The sequence below is a fragment of the Nematolebias whitei genome, chromosome 9, assembly GCF_014905685.2.
Source record: "Nematolebias whitei isolate Nwh7 chromosome 9, NemWhi1, whole genome shotgun sequence".
Taxonomy (NCBI): Eukaryota; Metazoa; Chordata; class Actinopteri; order Cyprinodontiformes; family Rivulidae; genus Nematolebias; species Nematolebias whitei.
In genome coordinates, this window is record NC_056506.1 from 17,004,260 (window position 1) to 17,027,159 (window position 22,900).

General features: G+C 40.9%; 1 protein-coding gene across 2 annotated transcripts in view; it reads left to right on the forward strand.

Moving 5' to 3' along the window:
- The window catches only part of kcnn1a (potassium intermediate/small conductance calcium-activated channel, subfamily N, member 1a), a 103,663-nt gene that overhangs the window by 74,623 nt on the left and 6,140 nt on the right, over positions 1–22,900 (forward strand). For both annotated transcript variants that reach the window (XM_037682089.1, XM_037682088.1), the window contains 3 exons: positions 286–396; positions 5,573–5,700; positions 18,591–18,660. In XM_037682089.1, coding sequence (XP_037538017.1) covers positions 286–396; positions 5,573–5,700; positions 18,591–18,660 — 309 coding nt within the window. The remainder of the gene's footprint in view (positions 1–285; positions 397–5,572; positions 5,701–18,590; positions 18,661–22,900) is intronic.

The window sequence follows — 22,900 nt, forward strand, 5'->3', positions numbered from 1 at the left end:
CACTGAGAGCACATCAACATCATGACTGCTTTTTATATTTGTCATGATCCAGACACATTTTAGAGGTCAAGTAAATCGTGAAAACTTTAGAAGGGCCATCATCCAATGAAGGGGGGTAAGGACCTACAAGCTGTCGTAGTGTCTATGCTGATTGCTGACCTGTGTCCTGCAAATGATCATCCAACCATGGCTAATCAGTTTAGGTTCCATGGTACAATTTTAAAGATAATGTTGCTGATCATGATTATGTTGCTGTGTTCAATCAATATTATGTTTGTACAACAGGGTGCTGGTTGCACTGCATTGGTGGTTGCAGTGGTTGCCAGGAAGCTGGAGCTGACCAAGGCTGAGAAGCATGTCCACAACTTTATGATGGACACACAACTCTGCAAACGAGTGAGTTACATCAGTTTGCTGTATTTTAGTAACTTTTGCAATGAATTGTGTTTGTAACAAAGGTATTCAACAATTTTAGTTTGTAATTTCTTAAAACAAAGTCTTCTATGTACTAGTCGTTAGGACAACAGGAGATTCTCTGCGTAAAAATAGGTTTTGCTATTGAATGAAAACTCTTTTTTAATTGTATCTACATATAGCTTAAAGTAGACTTAAAATATTGGACACAAAGTTATTAGTTACAAGATTAGGAAACTTAAACATTTTTGATTGTTTGTTGGTTAAAGAAATTTATACATTAATATGTATGTGTGAATGGTACAAGTAAAGTAAAAAAATTTTTTTACTGTATATGAATGTACACAAAATATTTGGGATAATTCCTGTACTTCTGATTGGAGGAAGTGAGTTTCATTCCTTTGTCCAGAGCACCTTCAACTCTGGGATGTTTCTGGGTTTATTTAAATCAAATGCATCTCTCAGAACCTTTCATTTTTACTTTAAGAAAGTTGAACATATTTACTATGAAATATATGCTAAAACATAAAGATATTTTTTTCTAAGCCTCTTTAGAGGAACAACATCTGCTTGTAGTTGCTTCCCTGCTAACATCAGAACATGATAGTGGACATTTTTCCTTCAGTATTAGCAAGTTGCATACTTTCATGAAGTAATAAGTATTTCAGAAAAATAAATACATAAATAAAAAAAATATGCATAGTAGTGCAATTGTGCATTGTTGACTCACAGCTTATGCATATGACACTGTTCTTTTGTTATGATGCAATATAATTTTTGTCCATAAATAAATAAATAAGTATGCAAACAAACAAATGCACAAATAAACAAACCACTCAATCACTCACTCAATTAAAAACTTGTGGTTCAAACCCAAAAGTTCTGTTATGGTTTCTTAAACTTGTTTTTTTTTTAGCTGTCACATGATCTTCAGCAAACTGCAGACTCCATTTTTAGGAACAGTGGTTTTTTGCATAAAGCAGAGTACTCTGCTAATAATATTAAGAAAACACCTGGTGAGTTCACCTTCAAATTACTGCTAATTCTAGATGTTTGTGTACTTTACAAGTCAAAGATGTACACTACATTGCCAAAAGTATTTGCTCACCCATCCAAATGATCAGAATCAGGTGTTCCAATCACTTCCATGGCCACAGGTGTGTAAAATGAAGCACATAGGTATGGAGACTGTTTTTACAAACATTTGTGAAAGAATGGGTCGCTCTCAGGAGCTCAGTGAATTCCAGCGTGGAACTGATAGGACGCCACCTATGCAACAAATCCAATCGTGAAATTTCCTCGCTCCTAAATATTCCACAGTCAACTGTCAGCTGGATTATAAGAAAATGGAAGTGTTTGGGAATGATTGTAACTCAGCCATGAAATGGTAGGCCATGTAAACTGATGGAGCGGGGTCAGCAGATGCTGAAGCACATAGTGCGAAGAGGTCGCCAACTTTCTGCAGAGTCAATCACTACAGACCTCCAAACTTCATGTGGCCTTCAGATTAGCTCAAGAACAGTGCACAGAGAGCTTCATGGAATGGGTTTCCATGGTCGAGCAGCTGCCTCCAAGCCATACATCACCAAGTGCAACGCAAAGCATCAGATGCGGTGGTGTAAAGCACGCAGCCACTGGACTCTAGAGCAGTGGAGGCGCGTTCTCTGGAGTGACGAATCGTGCTTCTCCATCTGGCAATCTGATGGATGAGTCTGGGTTTGGTAGTTGCCAGGAGAACGGTATTTGTCTGATTGCATTGTGCCAAGTGTAAAATCTGGTGGAGGGGGGATTAAGGTGTGGTGTTGTTTTTCAGGAGCTGGGCTTCGTCCCTTAGTTCCAGTGAAAGGAACTCTGACTGCTTCAGCATACCAAGACATTTTGGACAATTCCATGCTCCCAACTTTGTGGGAACAGTTTGCAGCTGGCCCCTTCCTCTTCCAACATGGCTGTACACCAGTGCACAAAGAAAGGTCCATAAAGACATGGATGGCAGAGTCTGGTATGGATGAACTTGACTGGTCTGCACAGAGCCCTGACCTCAACCCGATAGAACATCTTTGGGATGAATTCGAGTGGAGACTGAGAGCCAGGCCTTCTCGTCCAAAATCAGTATGTGACCTCACAAATGCACTTCTGGAAGAATGGTCAAAAATCCCCATAAACACACTCCTAAATATGTGGACAGCCTTCCCAGAAGAGTTGAAGCTGTTCTATCTGCAAAGGGTGGACCAACGTCATATTGAACCCTATGGATTATGAATGGGATGTCACTTAAGCTCATATGAGAGTCATCTATCCATCCATTGTCTTTAACTACTTCTTCCTTTTTGGGTCGTGGGGGTCACCGGTGCTCATATCAGGGGGCAGCTGTGAATGAGCGGTTAGAGCAGTCGTCCTCCAACGGGAGAGTTGGGGGTTTGATTCCACCAGCAGTCACATGCTGAAGTGGCCTTAGGCAAGACACTGAACCCCTCATTACCTTCGATGTGTGGCCCATCTGTGTATGAATGTGATAAAGCTCTGATTAGTCTCTATAGACTCAGATTAGCTTTGTAGAGATCTAGTAGTGCTGTGTGGATGGGTCAATGAGGGAATAAATTGTGTTGTAAAGCGTTTTGAATGTCTTGATCAGATAGAAAAGTGCTACAGTCCATTTACCATGTCCAGCCATCACTGTGCGAGAGGCGGGGGACACTGGACAGGTCTCCAGTCCATCACAAAGAAACATAGAGGCAAACAAGACAAACAACTATTCACTCTCTCACTCACACCTAGGAACAATTTAGAGTTAACAATCAGATTAACACGCATGTTTTTGATCTGTGGGAGGAAACCAGAGTACCCGGAGAAAACCCATGCATGCACAGAGAGAACATGCAAACTCCACCCTGAAAGTAAATTCAAAAAAGTTCAAGACAAAAAAAACCTGTCCCCCTGTCTGAGAGTCTGTTGGGCACCTAACAGGACTCTCAGACAGAGGCTGGTCCACCCTAAGGACAAAACACTCAAACACAAACAGAGTGGTGCGATGTATTCACTTCAGGGCAGCGAGGAATGTCCAGATCTCTATATTGAAGAAACCAAACAGCTTCTTCACAGATGCATGGCTCATCTCAGGACAAGCTGATCACCTACACCACAAGGATAAGGTGGCCCTGGCCCCTTTCCTCTGCAGAGGACAAAAACATGCACATTTCTAGCCCAAGAAGACAGATGGTTTGAGAGGAGGCTGAAGGAAGCTATTTATGTAAAAAGAGAGAAACCATCTTTGAACAGATGAGGAGGTCTCAGATTTCAACTTTCAAAAAACTACAATGCAGCTTTAAGTCTGATACCCGGTCAGTTTCACACCTATCAGGAATGTCATCCATGTGACCGGAGTTGCCCATCTGTGAATCAGACTAACAAAGACCCTGAAGATCTCCTATTGTGAGGAGTGACAGGTCAATCTGCAATATGCAAGCTTACCTCAGCTTTATAGCTTGAACCCCTCACTCTCTGCTCTTTGAATTGAGAAAGCTTCTTGCATGAGAAGTGAAACGTCTTCTGCAATGAACTTTTATAACTTTGATTTATGAAGATTTTTCTATATCAAGTTTGGAGATCTTTGATCAACATTAATATTAAATTATGTTACCTGGCAGGTCATTATAGTTGGGCACTCAAAAACTTGACAGGAATGCTTTATTTTTTAATTGAAGTGATTTTCTTAAACACATCAGAAGTATAATTCGTGAAGAGGTCATTTCCCCTAAAGGCACAAAGGCTAAACACCCAGATGTGTTGCTCCATTTGTAAGTTAAACATTTACATCTTATACAGCCAAAACAATACTACAAACAGATGCCAACCAATTTAATGTTTCCTTACAGCAACACTTCTTCCCTCCCCAGTTGTGCCTCTGACTGGCTGCTTGTATTTAGCTTTTAGCCAATTATCAGTCTTCATGAGTCATGCCTATCAGAAGCAGAGTACAGTGGGCTGTGTCTGCTGTTTTTCAACCAGTGTCCTGTGGTCAATGTGTTTAAAATGCTTACAGTTGGTGAAACTCAAACCTGCATACAGGGAGGTTTATGACAAGTGACAGCCAATAAAAACTAGATGCTATAAAAATGAGATGCTATAAAAAGTAATGGTAAGCATGGAGATTTAGAAGTGCTGATATTGAGCACTGGACAGTAGCCCACTTCAAGCTGTGGGTCAGATCATTTATTACGTTTGCTTAGTTTGTTTATTGGGTCTTTCTGTTTTTACTGGCTTGAATTGGCTTAATGATTTAAATTCCATTTTGTGCATGAATATAGATCAGAGGCAGCACGGTGGCGCAACGGATAGAACTGCTGCCTCTCAGTGAGCAGGTTACCCTGGTTCAAATCCTGGTTCGGGTGCCTTTCTGGGTGGAGTTTGCATGTTCTCTCTGTCCGGGGTTTTCTCCAGGTACTCCAGTTTCCTCCCACAGACCAAAAAACATGCATGTTAGACTGATTGGTAACTCTAAATTGTCTTTAGGTGTGAGTGAGAGTGAATGGTTGTTTGTCTCTATTTGTGATGGACTGGAGACCTGTCCAGGGTGTCCCCCACCTCTCACACAGTGATGGCTGGACATGGGCACCAGTGACCCCAGCAACCCAAAAAAGGAAGAAGCGGGTAAATATAATCGATGGATGAAATATAGATCAGTGTTTTTAGTTTCAATATCAGTCCCACTTGTGCAGTTTTTGTTTGCATCCATAGCATAAATCAATGAGTGGAAGGCAGCGGCAAAGTTAATGAAGCAGCTAACATCTCGTAAATAAATGTGTGCTCATTTGGACCTTCCTAGACTTTTCACTCAGGAGCTGCGAAGTAAAATCCACATGTGTGATTCTCACACTGCAGGTAATGTTTAGAAAACTGCAGAACTTAAGGATATGTGCCTTAGGCTACACATGTTCTGAAAGTACTTCCTGTACTTTCCATTTTGAAAAGTTTGTGGAAGGCTGTTGAAGCGGTTGAGGTTTGGTCCAGTACTGTTTTATATTCACAACTTCACCTTTGTCTGGAATCTTCTGCTTTTCCCATGAGAATGTAAATCACAACTGTATGACTGTCAGATGTGATGCATTAAACTAGTGCAAGTTACGTTATCTCAAGTGTCTTTTCCAACTGTGTGTTGCAGGTAAAGAACACAGCTGCCAATGTACTCAGGGAAACATGGCTCATTTATAAACACACCAAGTTGGTCAAGAAAATAGATCACGCCAAGGTGCGGAAACACCAGCGCAAGTTTCTCCAAGCCATTCACCAGTAAGTCCTGCACGACTTATTTATTATTTTCTTCTTACAGTGCTTTTAAAAAGTATTACACCCCTTAAACTTTACTACATTTTGTCATGTTACAACCACAAACTTCAAAATATTTCTCTAGGGTTTTATGTGATACACCATCACAAAGAGGTGCATATGTGTGAATTTGCAAGAAAAACATGTAAAGTGTGGCATCCACAGCATGATGCTGCTTCAACCATGCTCTCACAGTGGGGATGGTTGGTTCAGGGTGATGTGCAGTTTAAGTTTCCTGCCATATATTGCTTTTTGTATTTAGGGCAAAAAGTTAAATTTGGGTTTGATTTGACTAGTGAACCTACTTCTAAAATTTGCTGGTTTCCTATATGGCTCGTGGCAAACTACAAACTTATTCTGGCTTACTTCTTGTTCCGTCCATCATCTTCCTCTTGTTCCAAAGTCGAGTCATGGAGGCAGCAGATCGAGCAGGGAGGCCCAGGCATCTCTTTCCACAGCCACCTCTTCCAGCTCCTCTGGGAGGACTCCAGGGTGTCCCCAGGACAACCAAGAGACATAGTCTCCCCAGCGTGTCCTTGAGGTTCAGCCTCAAGAGGAGGAATTCAAGTATCTCAAAGTTTTGTTCACAGGTGAGGGAAGAATGGAGTGTGAGATTGACAGACAGATTGGTGCAGTGTCTGCAGTATTGTGGACTCTGTGCCGGTCTGTTGTGGTGAAGAGGGAACTGAGCTGTAAGACAGTGGTTCCCAACTTTGGTCCTTGAGGAACACCATCCTGCATGTTTTTGTTGTTTCTCTGCTTTAACACACCTGATTCAGTGGTTTAATTACTTTCTGAAGTTTGACAGAAGCCTTTTAATCACCCTTTCATTCAAATCAAGTGTGTTGGAGCAGAGGAATAACTAAAACATGCAGGATGGTGTTCCTCAGGGACCACGGTTGGGAACCACGGCTGTAAGGTAAAGCTCTCTGTTTACCGGTCAGTCTACATTCCTACCCTCACCTGTGGCCAGGAACTCTGGGTAGTGGCCAAAAGAATGAAATCGTGGATACAGGCGGATGAAATGAGTTTCCTCTGCAGCGTAGCTAGACTCTCCCTTAGAGACAGGATGAGGAGTTCAGGAGAGACTCAGAGTAGAACTTCTGCTCCTCCACATCAAGAGGAGCCAGTTGAGGTGGTTCAGGCATCTGGTAAGGATGCTTCCTGGGCGCCTCCCTAGGGAGGTGCTTCAGACATGTCCGACTGGGAGGAGACCCTGGAGAAGACCCAGGACAAGCTTACTTCTTGTTATTCTTCCCTAAAGGCTACACTTGTAGAACATAGGACTAATGTTTGTCCTGTGGACATATTGTCCCACCTGAGCTGTGATTTTCTGCAGCTCCTTCAGTTACCATGAGGCTTATTGGCTGCTTGAAACGAATGCTCTTCTTGCTCGACCCGTCAGTTAAGGTGGACAGCCATAACTTGGTAGGTTTGCAGGTGAGCCATACTCATCCTATTTACAAATGTTGGATTGAACACAGCTCTGTGAAATGTTCAGTCATGTATAAACTAAGGACGTTGAAATTATTACGTTATCTAATTGCCTTTTTTTTTTTCAACACGATAAAATTAATTAACACAACGGTTCATTTGAAAAGAGCCCCCTCTGTGTTGCCATACCTCACTTCCGTTTGCAGAAACAATATTAAATGGACACTTTCGCTTTAAGTTGTTACCAGATGGTGCTTTGGACAAAACCAAAGCAATATGTGTGCTTTCCAAATGTGTATTTAATTACGATCAAAGCAGTTCATCTCTTACATATCACCTGAGGGCAAAACATCCCGGTGTGGCAGCGACGTTGGAAGGAGGAGGTCACCGACAGACAACTTTGTAACAGTTTTTAGCAATAGGTGGGCCATTGACTAGGGTAGCCACCAACAAAATAACAGAGACTATTGCTCGTTGGATAGCTAAAATTGTCGACCTGTAAATATGATTGAGGATGCAGGACTGAGGGATGTGATTCAGGAGGAATCAGGGGACTCTGCTTATAATCTGCCTGCAAGGTCAACCGTAATGTCCAGAATAGAGACGTACAACAACCAGAAGACTGTTAGAGCAAGCCCCATACTGTTCTCCCTCTCAGGCCACATCATTCAGACAGAGAGAGCTGCTCTCTCTTCTAGTAATGTGGTGGAGACTGGTTTGCCTTAGTAGTTGGCTAAATGTAAAGGAGTAGATCTGGTTTCAAAACAAAGCAGACATGCTCCGTAGGGTTCTAAACTGCAGTTCACACTAATTAATACTGTTTTTCAAACAGCAAATGTTCTGAACCACAAAATAAATGTTTGTAATGCACTTTAAGTATGTTTTGCATTTTTTTATGCAAAATGCATTTCAAAGCTTTTAAACATAGTGTCTAAGTAAAAACAAAACAATAAAAGTAATAATGACGGGTCAACTCCGACCGCAGCTATTTTAAACATATATCTTTCTCTTGCGCCTTGGTCAAGAGTCTTCCTGTGAGCCATCTCGAGTGAACCCCGTTCAGCGTGAGCCTACATGGCAGAAGGAAACGTGGTATTGCACAATACTGGTCACGTGCGTGGGAACTATGCATTTATGACTGAATCCCTCTTTATTAGAAGCTGCCTTGAAAAGTGATTAATCACAATTAATTTTTCAACAGATTTGAGAATAATTAGTTAATTCTTATCGATTAACAGCCTTAGTAAAAATACAACTTTGTGTTCCATCACATAAAATCCCAGTAAAATACTTTTGAAGTTTGCATTTGTAACGTGACAAAATGTGGAGGCGTTTGAGTTCAATACTTTTTGAAGTCACTGCATCAAATGGTTCTTCACCAACTTTGAGAAGCTCATGACAAGTACAGCTCAAAACCTTTGGTTCTTATTCATATTCCCATGAGTAAAACCTCAATATTCCTTGTATTGCTAATATTTTTTTAAAAATGTAACCATAGCTGTGTATTGTCACTCTGTAGTGTTTGTTAGTGTCTCCTCCTTAGAATACGTTTTCTTTTGTTATCCCCTGTTACATGTAAGTTTTGACAGATACACACATAACCTGCACACTTTCTTTTGCATACACGCACACACACTCAAACTATTGTGATGTTGTTACCTTTTTCCTACCCTCCCTGTCCCCTCCAACCCTTTTTTACCCTGAGCTTAGTGCAACAAGTGTAATGGTTTTGCTCGTTTCGTGAATGTTGTGAGGTTAAATCTCTACTGTGTTCTGTCCTTGTTTTGCTCTATCACTGCAGAGCTCAGAAGTAAGTTGAGTCTTCTATGTTTCCTTCTCCTACTGTTTCCTCGACATCCTCCTCTTCCTTTCACCATGTCTGCGTTTGACATGCATGAATAAAAATAATGCTGGATGCTGAATTGTTTTTGATTTCTCTTTATTTGAGTGTTCCATTTTTCCTCCTCTTCCTCCGATTCCCTCTTGAACGGGACGAAACAAAAAGCACCACTAGTGTTCGTAGGAAAGGTAGGGCTTGAGAAAAGGTGTGGAGAAAAACCAAAGCTTCTTGCAGAAAATGAGCTTGGACCTTTGTTGGCCAAGATCACCCTCAGCTACTACATGAGTGCATGATTAATGCACGGTAGCTGCTCAGAGGCTGTATTAGCCTGCATCAGCAAAACTCATTGTAACCTCTCAATGGTTCTGTGATGACACCAATCCAATCTGTAGAACAAAACTTTAATGTTTGCTGTGAAGGTTTTACTTTGTTAGCTTGATTAATGACAACCCTTCATGCACACTGGAGTTTTGACAAATTAAACGCTTTACACTGAGAGGTACAGCTTTTAGCTTTTAGTCCCTATTCTTCCCCCATCATGAGCTGAACAGACGTTCTGAAGCTGTTTCCCACAAAGCTGTAAGCGAGCACTCTCTCTGCTCTGATACTCTGATTTAAACATGAACTGATGTGCTTGAATGTCATCCTGTCTCTTCATTTGCCAAACAGGGAATTCTTCCCCTCACACATTCTGGGTGATACCACAGCTACATTTTTCACTGTAGCCATGATGGATCTGATTAGTATGGTGGCCATAAGGTGTAAATGAACAACATTTGAAAAAACAACAAAAACACATTTGAAAAAACGGAATTACATTTCATCCATCCATCCATTATTTTTTACCCGCTTCTTCCATTTTGGGTCACGGGGGTCACCGGTGCCCATGTCCAGCAATCACTGTGCAAGGGGCAGGGTACACCCTGGATGGGTCTCCAGTCCATCACAGGGACACATAGAGACAAACGAGAAAAACAACCATTCACTCTCTCACTCACACCTAGGGACAATTTAGAGTTACCAATCAGCCTAACATGCATGTTTTTGGTCTGTGTGGCAGAAACTGGAGAACCTGGAGGAAACCCACGCATGCACAGAGTGAACATGCAAACTCCACCCAGAAAGGCCTCCGGACCGGGATTTGAACCGGGAACCTGCTCGCTGAGAGGCAGCAGCTCTACCAGTTGTGCCACCGTGCTGCCTGGAATCACATTTGGGGAAAACAAAAAAAAAACGTAATTGCATTTGATTAAAATGGAATCACATTTGGGGACAGCACGGTGGCGCAACTGGTAGAGCTGCTGCCTCTCAGCGAGCAGGTTCCCGGTTCAAATCCCGGTCCAGGGGCCTTTCTGGGTGGAGTTTGCATGTTCACTCTGTGCATGCGTGGGTTTCCTCCGGGTACTCCAGTTTCCTCCCACAGACCAAAAACATGCATGTTAGGCTGACTGGGAACTCTAAATTGTCTCTGGGTGTGAGTGAGAGAGTGAATGGTTGTTTGTCTCATTTGTCTCTATGTGTCCCTGTGATGGACTGGAGACCCGTCCAGGGTGTACCCCGCCCCTCGTACAGTGATTGCTGGACATGGGCACCGGCGACCCCTGTGACCCAAAATGGAAGAAGCAGGTAAAGATAATGGATGGATGGATGGAGTCCTTTTTTTCCACGTCATTCCGTTTTTTCACATGTGATTATTTTATTTTTTCACATGTGATTCCGTTTTTTCACATGTGATTCAGTTTTTTCACATGTGATTCCGTTTTTTCACATGTGATTCTGGCCACTTCCGCTTTGGCTTAATGCAATTCCGTTTTTTCAAATGTTGTGTTTTTGTTGTGTCTTTCAAATGTAATTTTGTTTTTTCAAAACTTGTTCATTTACACCTTAGGGCCATCGTAGATCAGTGATGAGGAGGCACAGAGCTGAAGGTGCCATAAAACATGTCCAGCACGTCACTGAGAAAGTTCTTCAGAACATCCATGCTGTCATGCGTTCAACTGTGTCAAGAGGCAGATTTTTATTGTATTTTTTTGCAAGCTCCATCTTTTTATCTATGGCCTCCACTCACACACATCAGCTTGTGAACAAATGTACAAACAGTCACAGAAAGCAGCAATACACATGCTCAGTTCACTTTTCATTGTGCACAGTCAGTCACAGTCACTGCACGCTTACTGAATGACCATGTGAACACATGAAGGTGTCTCCTGAGCTGTTTGTAGCACTGACAGAGGGCATGCCATTTATTATTATTATTTGTTTGTTTGTTTGTCCTGTTCATGTCTTTATTTTGGGTGCAAAGAAACAGGAACGTTTTGTTTTCACAGGATTTGGAGTTCTATAGAAGCATATTGCATTCTTAATGGAAAACATTTGTTTTCAGTAATAAGTTGTTTTTTGAACAGTACTGTTGTTGTTTTTTACTCGAAGATTCTTGTTTGGTTGAAACTAGAGGTGGGTGATTTGACCAAAAGATCATGACAATCTATTTCTGATAGTAAAGTAATCCATATATGAATCAATATCTGACCAAAAGAGGGACTTATTCATATGAGTAGTTAAAGATATGGATACCAGGCATAAAGGTACAAATATATCCCAGTTTGTTACACACTTTGGTTTTAAAATCGTGGTTCAACATGTTCACATTACAGTTACAATGAAGAAAGCATTGAACTGAATAAATTCCTTATTAAATTAAAACAGTCTGTTTTGATATAAGTCTATAGTAAACAGTAGTAACTTTAGATACTTGCCTACACAGATATTTTATAATTTGCAGAATAAAATGTTAACGAGGAAAAGCATGCATGCCGCCACACCTGCAGTTTCTGTATCAAGTGAACAATGTTTTCAAGACACTGTACAGAAAATACATGTTTAAGAAAATTATCATTAAACTGAACTGTAGTCAGTCTAACAGAGTATTGAATAATATATACTCAAATTGAAATTTCATTATCAATCAACCATTACATTTAAAGTTCCTTGTATGTCCAATAAACATGTTTGTCAGGGGCCATACTAAAATGATATTTTAAAATCACATTACAAATAATATAACCACTAAAATCAGGATTAAATATTCAAATAATCAGTAAATTATATTAAATCCATTTTGAGCAGTTTAAAGAGGAGTTTATAGTATTAACAATGTGAGATCCTTTACTTTTAATTAAATAAAAATATAACTAATACAGGGTTTATTTTCAAAAGTACAGTGGTCCTGAGATGGAAAACACTAAAACAGTGCAAAATATTTAAGAAAGCATCATTGTCAAAACTGAATAATAATAATAAATAAATAAAAAACATGACATTCTGCAAAAGACAACAGCAAATTTCAAGAAATAACATTTTACAAATCACATGAAAAATGTTTGGGCAAATGAGTTTTCATATTTGTTGTTCTTGAAAATACAAGTTCTATAGAATTTTTTGTTTAGGTTTATATATATATATACATATATATATATATATATATAAAATGGTAATATTATTTGAAATGTAGTTTGTATTTTTGTTATTGTGTACCTCAGAACCAATTTACCAAAGGCTGTGTAACCCACTATGTATTTACTTTTGTACGTAGTACCTCTACCATTCAGAGCTCAATGGACACTTTTGAACCACACTGGATCACTTCAAGGTTCAAGGTTCTTTATTGCCATTCCCATCACATGTGGTACATGAGGTGGAATAAAATTGTGTACTCAAAGTCCCAGTTACACCCAAAAATATCAAAAGTATAAAGTATAAAAAGAAACAGTAAGTAAGGATCTAAGATATACACTAAACAATAATAATGTATATAATATGGTGTATTAAACAGCAGCCTGAACATGAGTCTGTTGTGAGCAGATGGGTATAGCAGTTTATGGTTGAGAAATCAGCAGCATGGATAATCAGCAGCACAGATAGTGCCAAATCTCCAAATAAAGTATCATCACAGTGATTATCCTGGTTAGAGATTCATGAGTCTAACAACCTCAGGGTAGAAGCTGTTCCTAAGTCTAGTGGTTCTACACTTAATTTTCCTCAACCTCCTTCCTGAGGGGAGCGGGACAAAAAGTGTGTGTGCTGGGTGAGTGGGGTCCTTCATGATGCAGGTGGCCCTCTTCCTGCATCTGGAGGTGTAGATGTCTGTGATGGTGGGGAGGCTGACTTCAACAGTTTATGGTTGAAGCTGTGCAGCCTTCACCACTCTCTGCAAAGCTTTTCTTTCTGCAGCTGTGCAGCCTCCATGCCACACGTTGGTGCTGGAGCACAGGATGCTCTCCACTGCACACCTGTAGAAGGAGGTGAGGACTGAGCTTCCCAGTCCAGCTCGTCTCAGCCCCCTGAGAAAGTAGAGTCTCTGATGAGCTTTTCTGATCAGACTGGTGGTGTCGTTCATCCAGCTGAGGTTGTTACTTAGGTGTTCATACTTCTTATAACCAAGTGCAGTATTCTGCCTTTTTGTTGTTGATTTTGGACTTCAATTAGTGGATTTTATGGGGTACATGTTTCAGAATGGGCACTTTCGATGCTCAACAGGAACTCTCAAGTGACATAATAGATGGTATTGGTCCATATATAAATGCACGTTGATAGAATGAGTAAGTTGAGCACTCTTTCAACACAGACACAGAATTATATTTGTGTTACTAAAATAGAAGCTACTTAGCTGTTGCAGTTCTCAGCTATGACGTGCCCGTCTTTGACAATGTGCAGCACAAAGTAAATGGATTTGACATTTGAGTTTTGGTTTCTTTAACTCTTTTTAATGAATGTTTTAGTGCTCTTTCAAACACTATAAGTTTAGGCCCCCTTCACGCTGGACGACAGCGCTGATGTGGTGTTGAAAATCAGCTTAACATGAATGCTGTTGGTGGGCCTTCATGGAGGTTTTCAGGGACATATGGTGAAAGGAGTCAGATTCATACACTGCCTGGATCCCAAAAAAGGTCAACACCTGGATTTAACTAAGTGGTAAGAGCCTCCCACTGGATAATTACTGCATGGGTGATAATGTTTCAGCTGGCAACCCTAACAGATGCAGTGGGTGATAATGTTTCAGCTGGCAACCCTAACAGATGCAGTGGGTGATAATGTCTCAGCTGGCAACCCTAACAGATGCAGTGGGTGATAATGTTTCAGCTGGCAACCCTAAAAGATGCAGTGGGTGATAATGTTTCAGCTGGCAACCCTAACAGATGCAGTGGGTGATAATGTTTCAGCTGACAACCCTAACAGATGCAGTGAGTAGCTTCTCATTTGGTAAACAACCATGTGGAAGTATACATCATGTGGTTGTGGAAAAGATGTTAATCGGGTGAAATTATTGAGATGCGTCAAGCCAAGAAACTGTCTATGGAGATTACTAAAACTACTAAAATTGGGTTAAGAACTCTTCAACGCATAATTAAAAACTCGAAGGACTGTGGAGAGTGCACATCAGGGTCAGAAGAGAGGCTGCTGAAGTGATGCATCCATCATGCGTAGTGCTAGTCATACAAGCATGTGGAGCAGTGCATGAGCTGGGGTTAATGATGTTGGTCTGGTTTAGGTTCAGCAATGTGTCCAAAGAATGAGGCCAACTGAATGTGTCATGGAGCAAGGTTTTAGGATTCAAACTCAGCCAGAAAACAAGAATGATAAAACAAAGAAAAGTTTTATTGGATGATTTGCAGCTGCTGGGGAGACTCAGGATTCAATTGCAGTAACAGGTCTTCACAGGCAGGTGGGGTGAGAGCCACCCATCAGAGTTTAGAGAGAGATGAAGTCACTTAAACTAGTGGGAAAGCAGCTGCAGAGGGAGGCCTTTAATGCTGTGAACAGTGGGGCAATGCAGGTTTGTGGTCCAAAGGGCAAAGCAGGGGTCAAACACGGAGAGTCAGTGGTGCAAGAGTAATCCAAAAAGAGTGATCTGTGAGTCGTGGTTATAGATGGAAGAGGAGGTCGTTATTGTGATTGGAGAGGCCGAGCAGAACCAGATGAGGGGCAGGCAGAAACGGGAAATCCAGAAGGCAAGGCGTGAGGTCGAAAATCCATTAACAAGACTTGAGGTTCAGGCATGAAACAAGAAAAACTATGATGGCTGGAAAATCAGGGACCATGAGTGGTGTAATAATCTGGCACCGGACAAGTGAAAGTGGAGTTCTTAAATAGGCCAAACACAGGTGCAGTGAATCAGGCTGATGAGCTGAAAGTGCAGACGGGGGCGTGGCTTAATGGCTGAAGAAAACATGACAAGAGGCATGGAAAACCAGCATATGATAAAGAGGAGCAGAAACATGACATGAAGGGCTGTGAGTGAGGCGGGGCAGAGGAAGTGATAAAGGCATAAAGGGGCAGAGACTTAAGAGGATGGGGCAAGCAGAGATCACTGATCATGTCAGAATGGCCAATTTATTCCATCAGTGGATTTTTTTTCTTCTTCTCTGGTGGTGTGGGCAGTCCAAGATGACAATGCCAGGATTCATTGGGCTTGAATTGTGAAAGAGTGGTTCATGGAGAACGAGACAGAATTTTCACACATGGATTGGTCACCACAGAGTCCAGACCTGAACCCCGTTGATTAAAAAAAATGAACGCAACTCTGAACAGAAATAAATGCTGTAACACTGCAGAAACTTGTGAAAATGCCAAAGCAAATGTGTGCCATAATCAAAGCTAAATGTTGGTCCAATGAAATATTACAGTGAGTGACCATTTTTTGGCCAGGCAATGTATTTTGCATGGAGAGGGTTTTGAGCAGGCAGAGCAATTCCATAGCAAGGTTGGGGAAGTTTATTATTGTGGTAGTGGCATATCAGGGTGGAATGTGAAGGTAGCAGTGACAACATATACATGGTGTTAGGCCCACACTCACAGGTTTAGTTTGGCCAACAAGAATCTAAAGCAGGGCTAGCAGCACTGGCTGCATGCTATAACCCCATCACTCCCACTGTGCTGACTACACTCCAAGTTATTACAACATCCCTGGCTGTGTGGTTGCTACAGAGTGTCCTGCCGCTACTCTCACAACAACAGGATTGTGCCTTTCTCTCACCACACAGGTGCAATATCTACAATGTTTGTGTGCAAATAAATGCTGCATACTGTTCGTCATTCACCATTTAAGTGCAAATCAAGAAGCACTGGTTCTTATTGTGGTCAGGCCTACTGCACAGAGAAGCAGAAAGGGTGGAGCTAAAGTATGAGGCTCCAAAATCTATATATTTATAGGAAATTCTGCAGATTGTTACAAGATCATTGAAACAATTTAGCCCAAATGTGATACTTGAGGCCGTAGCACTGTGTTATTAAGGCATAATCTTCTGGCGCTCAGCTGCATCTTAAAGCAGTTTGAGAAAGTCATGCAACGTGGGGTTCTGGGCATGGTGCAGTTGTGGATGTAATTGTCATGGATACACTGCTCACATATGAAGTGAAGGGGAGCTTCTTGTGGATGCAAAACTTTCCCATTTAAAAGCCCTGTCTCATTATAATATTTTAAAGAACTTGTGTTGATGTATGGGCAGCACGGTGGCGCAACTGGTAGAGCTGCTGCCTCTCAGCGAGCAGGTCCCTGGTTCAAACCCCGGTCCAGGGGCCTTTCTGGGTGGAGTTTGCATGTTCTCTCCGTGCATGCGTGGGTTTTCTCCGGGTACTCCGGTTTCCTCCCACAGACCAAAAACATGCATGTTAGGCTGATTGGTAACTCTAAATTGTCCCTAGGTGTGAGTGAGAGAGTGAATGGTTGTTTGTCTCGTTTGTCTCTATGTGTCCCTGTGATGGACTTGCGACCCGTCCAGGGTGTACCCCGCCCCTCGCACAGTGATTGCTGGACATAGGCACCGGCGACCCCCGTGACCCAAAATGGAAGAAGCGGGTAAAGATAATGCATGGATAGGTGGATGTTGATGTATGTACATTTTGTTCAACATTCTGGCAACCACTGAAGATGGAACTAAAAAAGTTAACTGGAAGCCTGTTTTGGACGTATACCATATTTATAACAAGTTGAACAAATATATATCTCTGTTGTATGCAGCCATCACAGTATGTGCTCTGCTCAAAAGTGTAATGCATTGAAAAATAGATTATAATCCCCACATAATAATGCACTATAGTTCTAATAGGTTGTGAAGAGTTCAGTGGTAATGTCCACCATTGTGAAGAGGGCCCAAACCCAAGACACAGAACACACAACTTTAACTCTTGTTATGCTGATTATGAATGGCACTGTGCTGCTGGACGAGTGTTGTGAGATCACAGTGTTTTCCTGGAGGTACAAAAGCAAACATTTTAGTCTTCATGGCTTCCCAATAGTGGCTGAACTGTTTTAATAATCCTCAGAAATGGGGGGCGGAGATGGGGTAGAGGCAGGGCAGCCAACTCGGGACCCAAAAGTTCTGGGTTTGATCCCCAGTCATCGCATCTCGTGGTAACCCTGAGCAGGCCACCCCATTCTCAATTGCTCCCCGGGCACCCCCCAATAGCTGCCCACTGCTCCAACTGAGTGTATCCCAGGTGCAATGGCTTAAATGCAAAGAGACAATTTTGCTATTGAACATACAATGATGACAACACATAACACATTATTATTATTATTTATAGAAAGTTGTTTACAAGTTTTTATCCACAAAGCACCTACATGTAGTGTTTCCATTGGAGCTTGAGCTGAAATAAAAGCTGGTCATTCTTAACGGACACCATTACCCAAACCATTTGTGGATTTCAAAGCAATGTTTGTCTTGTTCACACATAACCAATACCAATAATATTGTATTACAGCAATTCATTGAAAACTGATCAACAGTTTCACTATCCTAAAATAATATATCACAATTGCCTCCCTGTGGATACAAAAGTGATAAGCTAAAGTGTTGTGTCCCACCTCTACAAATAGTGAGAAAGACAATGCAACACCACCATGGAATTGTGGGTAGAATTTTACAGAAAAAACTTTTACATTGCTGTAGTGTAAATATGGTCTGAGGATTCCAACAAGTTACTTTGGAAAGCCCTTCTGCTAAACAGTAAATATAAGGTTGTCACATCGCCCACCCCTATTTGTAATAAGCTCCCATAGAATCAAACTATTCTGCAACACCTACTGCTGCCTGCTGCTTAAACAATTGCACAGTCATAAAATTGATTTTGTCATGAATAAAAGCGTCACAGTCTGTAGTTTCAAAATGAGTGTAGTATGCTTCTGTTTTTCTGCATGTTTTGGTTGGTTTTGTATTGGTTTTAGGACCAATTCTGCTTGCTTATATGCACATCCTTTTCTACTGTATATATCCATAAACAATATATACAGTATACGTTTGCACAAACTTGGAAAAAAAAAAAAGTTTTTATGTGCATGTCTTATTTCAGTTTCATGAATGAAAATCCTAATAAAATTTGATTTCCTCATCTTTCTCCCTTCTCTCCTGGCCCTCTTTCTTCTTTCTCTCTCTCCACCCCCACCCCATTTATTCCTGGAAACCATGTATCTTGTTATTGTCACCATATTTCTACAACCCCTCTTCCTTGTCTCCTTCTTTCTTTACATTTTCCCCCTTCTTGTTTTTTATTGTACTGTTCAAACTTATTTGCCTGCACTCAGACTACGCAGTGTGAAGATGGAGCAAAGAAAACTCAATGATCAGGCCAACACATTGGTGGACCTAGCAAAGGTGAGTCCTTTTAATAAACTTTATAAAATACATACTGTAATTTGTTTATACTGAACAGGCAAGAGTGTACAGCAAAGCTAATGGTTTACTTTAAAATTATCAGTATGTTCAGTTCAACAAAAACTGATATGTACTCACACAGAAAGGCTTACCGTACTTCTTGTTTGACTTCAGTTCTTCCACTATCTCCTTTAACTTTCTCCTTTGCATTTATTTATTGAACAGACAGAGGACTCTAGGAATGGGGTACCTGTGTTTAGGGATGGGGCCGATCCAATCTGGTATCTGTATCGGCCTCTGATACCAGCATAATTTACGTATCGGATTTTTCCAATCCAACCTGCAGAGATTTCCGATCCATGATGCATGTGTGTGTGATGAAATGTCTCCACATGTGATTCCCTGCTGGCTTCTCTGCACGTTGGCTTCAAACTATGGAATGGATTTCCTGAACGGAGGCGTGTTTCATGAAACCCAGAGTGATAAGACCCACCTCACATTCAGGAAATCCATTTCATCGTTTGCAGCCATACACACACACACACAAACACACACACGCACATATATATATAAAAAGAAACAAAAACAGCTACATTATAAAGAGATGTAAAATACTAAAAACAGGAACTTGTCTGTGTTGGTTTATGCCATGAACTTAGCAGATGTTTGAAATCATTTAATCACTTTAATATCCACTTTAAAGATAGGAATTAAAAAAAAAAAAAAACATGTTTTGTGTTAGCAGGATTTAATTCTAACTTTGAAACTTAACATTAATGAAACTTACCTCAAGTTGCCTTTTTGGACATACGTGCATAGATTTGTACAAATTGTACTTGAGAGGAGATTATTACAGCCTCATAAAATCCATTATGACTAGGATATCATAATAGTATCGGTATCTGCCGATATCCAGATGTAGGTATCAGGATCGAATCAGAAGTTAAAAAATGTGGATTGGTGCATCCCTACCTGTGTTACAGTTCATTGTCTAAAGTAGTTTAAATGCTGTTATCTATCCATTATGTTGTCCATTTTTTTATCTGCTTTTTCCTTTCCAGTTTGCAGAGAGCTGGAGCCTATCTCCAGCAGTCACTGTGAGAGAGGCAGGGTACAACCTGGACTGGTCTCCAGTCCGTCATACGGACGAGTAGAGACAATTAAGACAAAAATAAAACATTCTCACTCACACCTAGGGACAATTTAGAGTCACCACTTAACATTAATGTTTTTGTGTCTGTGGGAGGAAACTGTGATATCTAGAGAAAGACCATGCACACTAGAAACACATACAAATTCCACACAGAAAGGACCCAGTCAGGAGGCAAGCCTGGGCCTCTATCACTACAGCATAACTTTATATAAAGCCTGCAAGTTAGTGATTCAGTTGCTTTCAGTTTAGGAGTCTGTAGTGAGAATTAAGTTTTACAAGAAGAGCATACTTATAAATTTGTTTAGTAACAGCCATGTTTATCTTAACAAAAAACAAACAACTCATCACCAGAATTTTGCAGTGAATTTGCAAACAACAAATTAAATTAGGATATTTATTTTAGAGATTTGCACAAAAGTGGTTGAAAAAAATACAAAATAAACATACAAATTAAACATGCAATATACAATTTACAGCATTATAATTAAAAGTCTAATATGTGTCCAAGTGGCCAAGAAAATTTCAAAGAAACAACCACCAAAATGGTGTGAGTAGGATATGTTGGGAATTGTGCTACAGTAGATTTTTAGTTAGTTAATTATCCATAGTTGGGAGGGAGGTATGTATGTACTGTATGTACGTACGTACGGCCGGATGGAACAGTATGGTACAACCAGCAAAACACAAAATTACAAAGATTTCATTTAAAGGAGCTTCTGAGTAGGGGTTGAACAACTACATAATTTTTAAACTCGACATTAACATAATAAAACTCGAGTACAACTCGAGTAGTTGATGACATCATAGGATCTCAAGATGAGTAAATAAATCAAAAATAAAACTGCAAAAAAAACCCACGTCATTTATTATTTACAAAAAAAAAAAAAAAGACCAACAAAACATAGGGAGAGTATATTATGTTCCTACCATTTATCATCCTGCAAATAAGACACAGGAAAACCAAAACTATTAGTTATTATTATTAAGCTGTAAAAGTGAAAGAAAAAACGTGCAGCACGTCAAAAACCAAACTTAAAACAGTGGGGCGGACGTCTACCCTGCACCACCGCCAGCTGTGGTGTGCATTAGGTTTAGTTTTAGAGATGAATATGTTTATAGGTTTTTTTTTTATAGGTTTAGAGATCAATATTTTTGGCTTTTAGTTTGTGAAACAAGGTCAGAGGAAGCAGGTTCTGGTTCGATCATTGGACCCGGTGTAACACCATATTCTGTGACCTGCAACAGTGCATGCAACACCACCCCCTACGGTCACAATATACGGTGGTCACAGAAAATGGTATAACACTGGTTCGTAACAAGATCCAAACAGTCAGGAGGTTGATTCATTTTCTGTTTCCTTGCACTAGTTGAACCGGAAGATTCATCTTTAGTGAAATATTTCCATACTATTGATGCATTTCTACCTGTTTGCCAAGACTGGGCCTGCTCAGCTCAGTCCATCTGTTGGGAGGAATCCATTTAGTAGCTTCTACTAGTAGCCCGGTGCAGCTCACATGACACAATGACGTCACTGCGAATACTCGACGTGACATTTAAAAACTCGATAGATGTCCTAGGAATCGACCTGTCGATTACTCGAGTAGTCTGTTAAAGCCCTACTTCTGAGCTCAAGTTCGGTAATTTGGCTTTACCATTTATTTGCGAGACACAAATAAAATACAGGGGACCTAATACCTCAAACAAGCACAGAACACTTTAAAAGATTTATTAAGAATCTGGAACTGACTACATTCTGTGTAGAAGAGGAAACCTGAGGGAGATTGGAGACTGTAAGGTTGTGGCAGGGGAGAGCGTGGCCAGACAGCATCGGATGGTTGTGTGTAGAATGACTGTTGTTGTGAAGAAGATAAAGAGTAAAATCAGAGAAGAAGACCAAATGGTGGAAGATGAAGAAATGAAGAATGTTGTGAAAAATTCATAGAGGAGCTGTTAAATGCTCTGGGTAGTAAAAAAGAGCTTCCAAATGACTGGGCTACTACAGCAACAGTAATTAGAGAGACAGGTAGGAAGGTACTTGGTGTGTCATCTGGACAAACAATGGATGATAAGGAAACCGGGTGGTGGAATAGTGAAGTGCAGGACGCCGTTCAAAGAAAGAGATTAGCCAAGAAGAAATATGACAGTGAGAGGACTGAAGAGAGGAGAAAGGAATATAAGGAGATGGGACATAGAGCAAATAGGGAAGTAGCTAAGGCAAAGCAGAGGGCATATGATGAGTTGTATGGGAGACTGGACACTAAAGAGGGCGAGAAGGACTTGTACCAATTGGCAAGAAAGAGGGATCAGGCTGGAAAGGATGTGCAACAGGTTAGGCTTATTAAAGATAGGAATGGTAATGTTCTAACAAGTGAGGAGAGTGTGACGGGAAGATGGAAGGAGTACTTTGAGGAGCTAATGAATGAAGAGAATGAAAGAAAGAAGAGTAGAGGTCATGGAAACTGTGGACCAGTAAGTGGGAAAAATTAGTGAGGGTGAAGTCCAGAAAGCTCTGAAAAGAATGAAGAAGGGGAAGGCAGTAGGATCTGATGAAGGCAGTAGGACCTGATGACATACCAGTGGAGGTTTGGATGTATCTTGGAGAGATGGCAGTGAGATTTTTGACTCAAATATTCAATGGCATATTTCAGGGTGAGAAAATGCCTCAGGAATGGAGAAGAAGTGTGCTGGTGCCCATTTTTAAGAACAAGGGTGATGTACAGAGTTGTAGCAACTACAGGGGAATTAAGTTGATGAGCCACACGATGAAGATCTGGGAGAGAGTTGTGGAAGCAAGACTTAGACGAGAGGTGACTATCTGTGAGCAGCAGTATGTTTCATGCCAAGAAAGAGCACCACAGATGCCATATTTGCTTTGAGAATGCTGATGGAGAAGTACAGAGAGGGTCAGAAAGAACTCCACTGTGTCTTTGTGGATTTAGAAAAAGCATATGACAGAGTGCCGAGGGAGGAGGTGTGGTATTGCATGAGGAAATCTAGAGTGGCAGAAAAGTATGTTAGACTGGTACAGGACATGTATGAGGACAGCAGGACAGTGGTGAGATGTGCTGTAGGAGTGATGGATAGCTT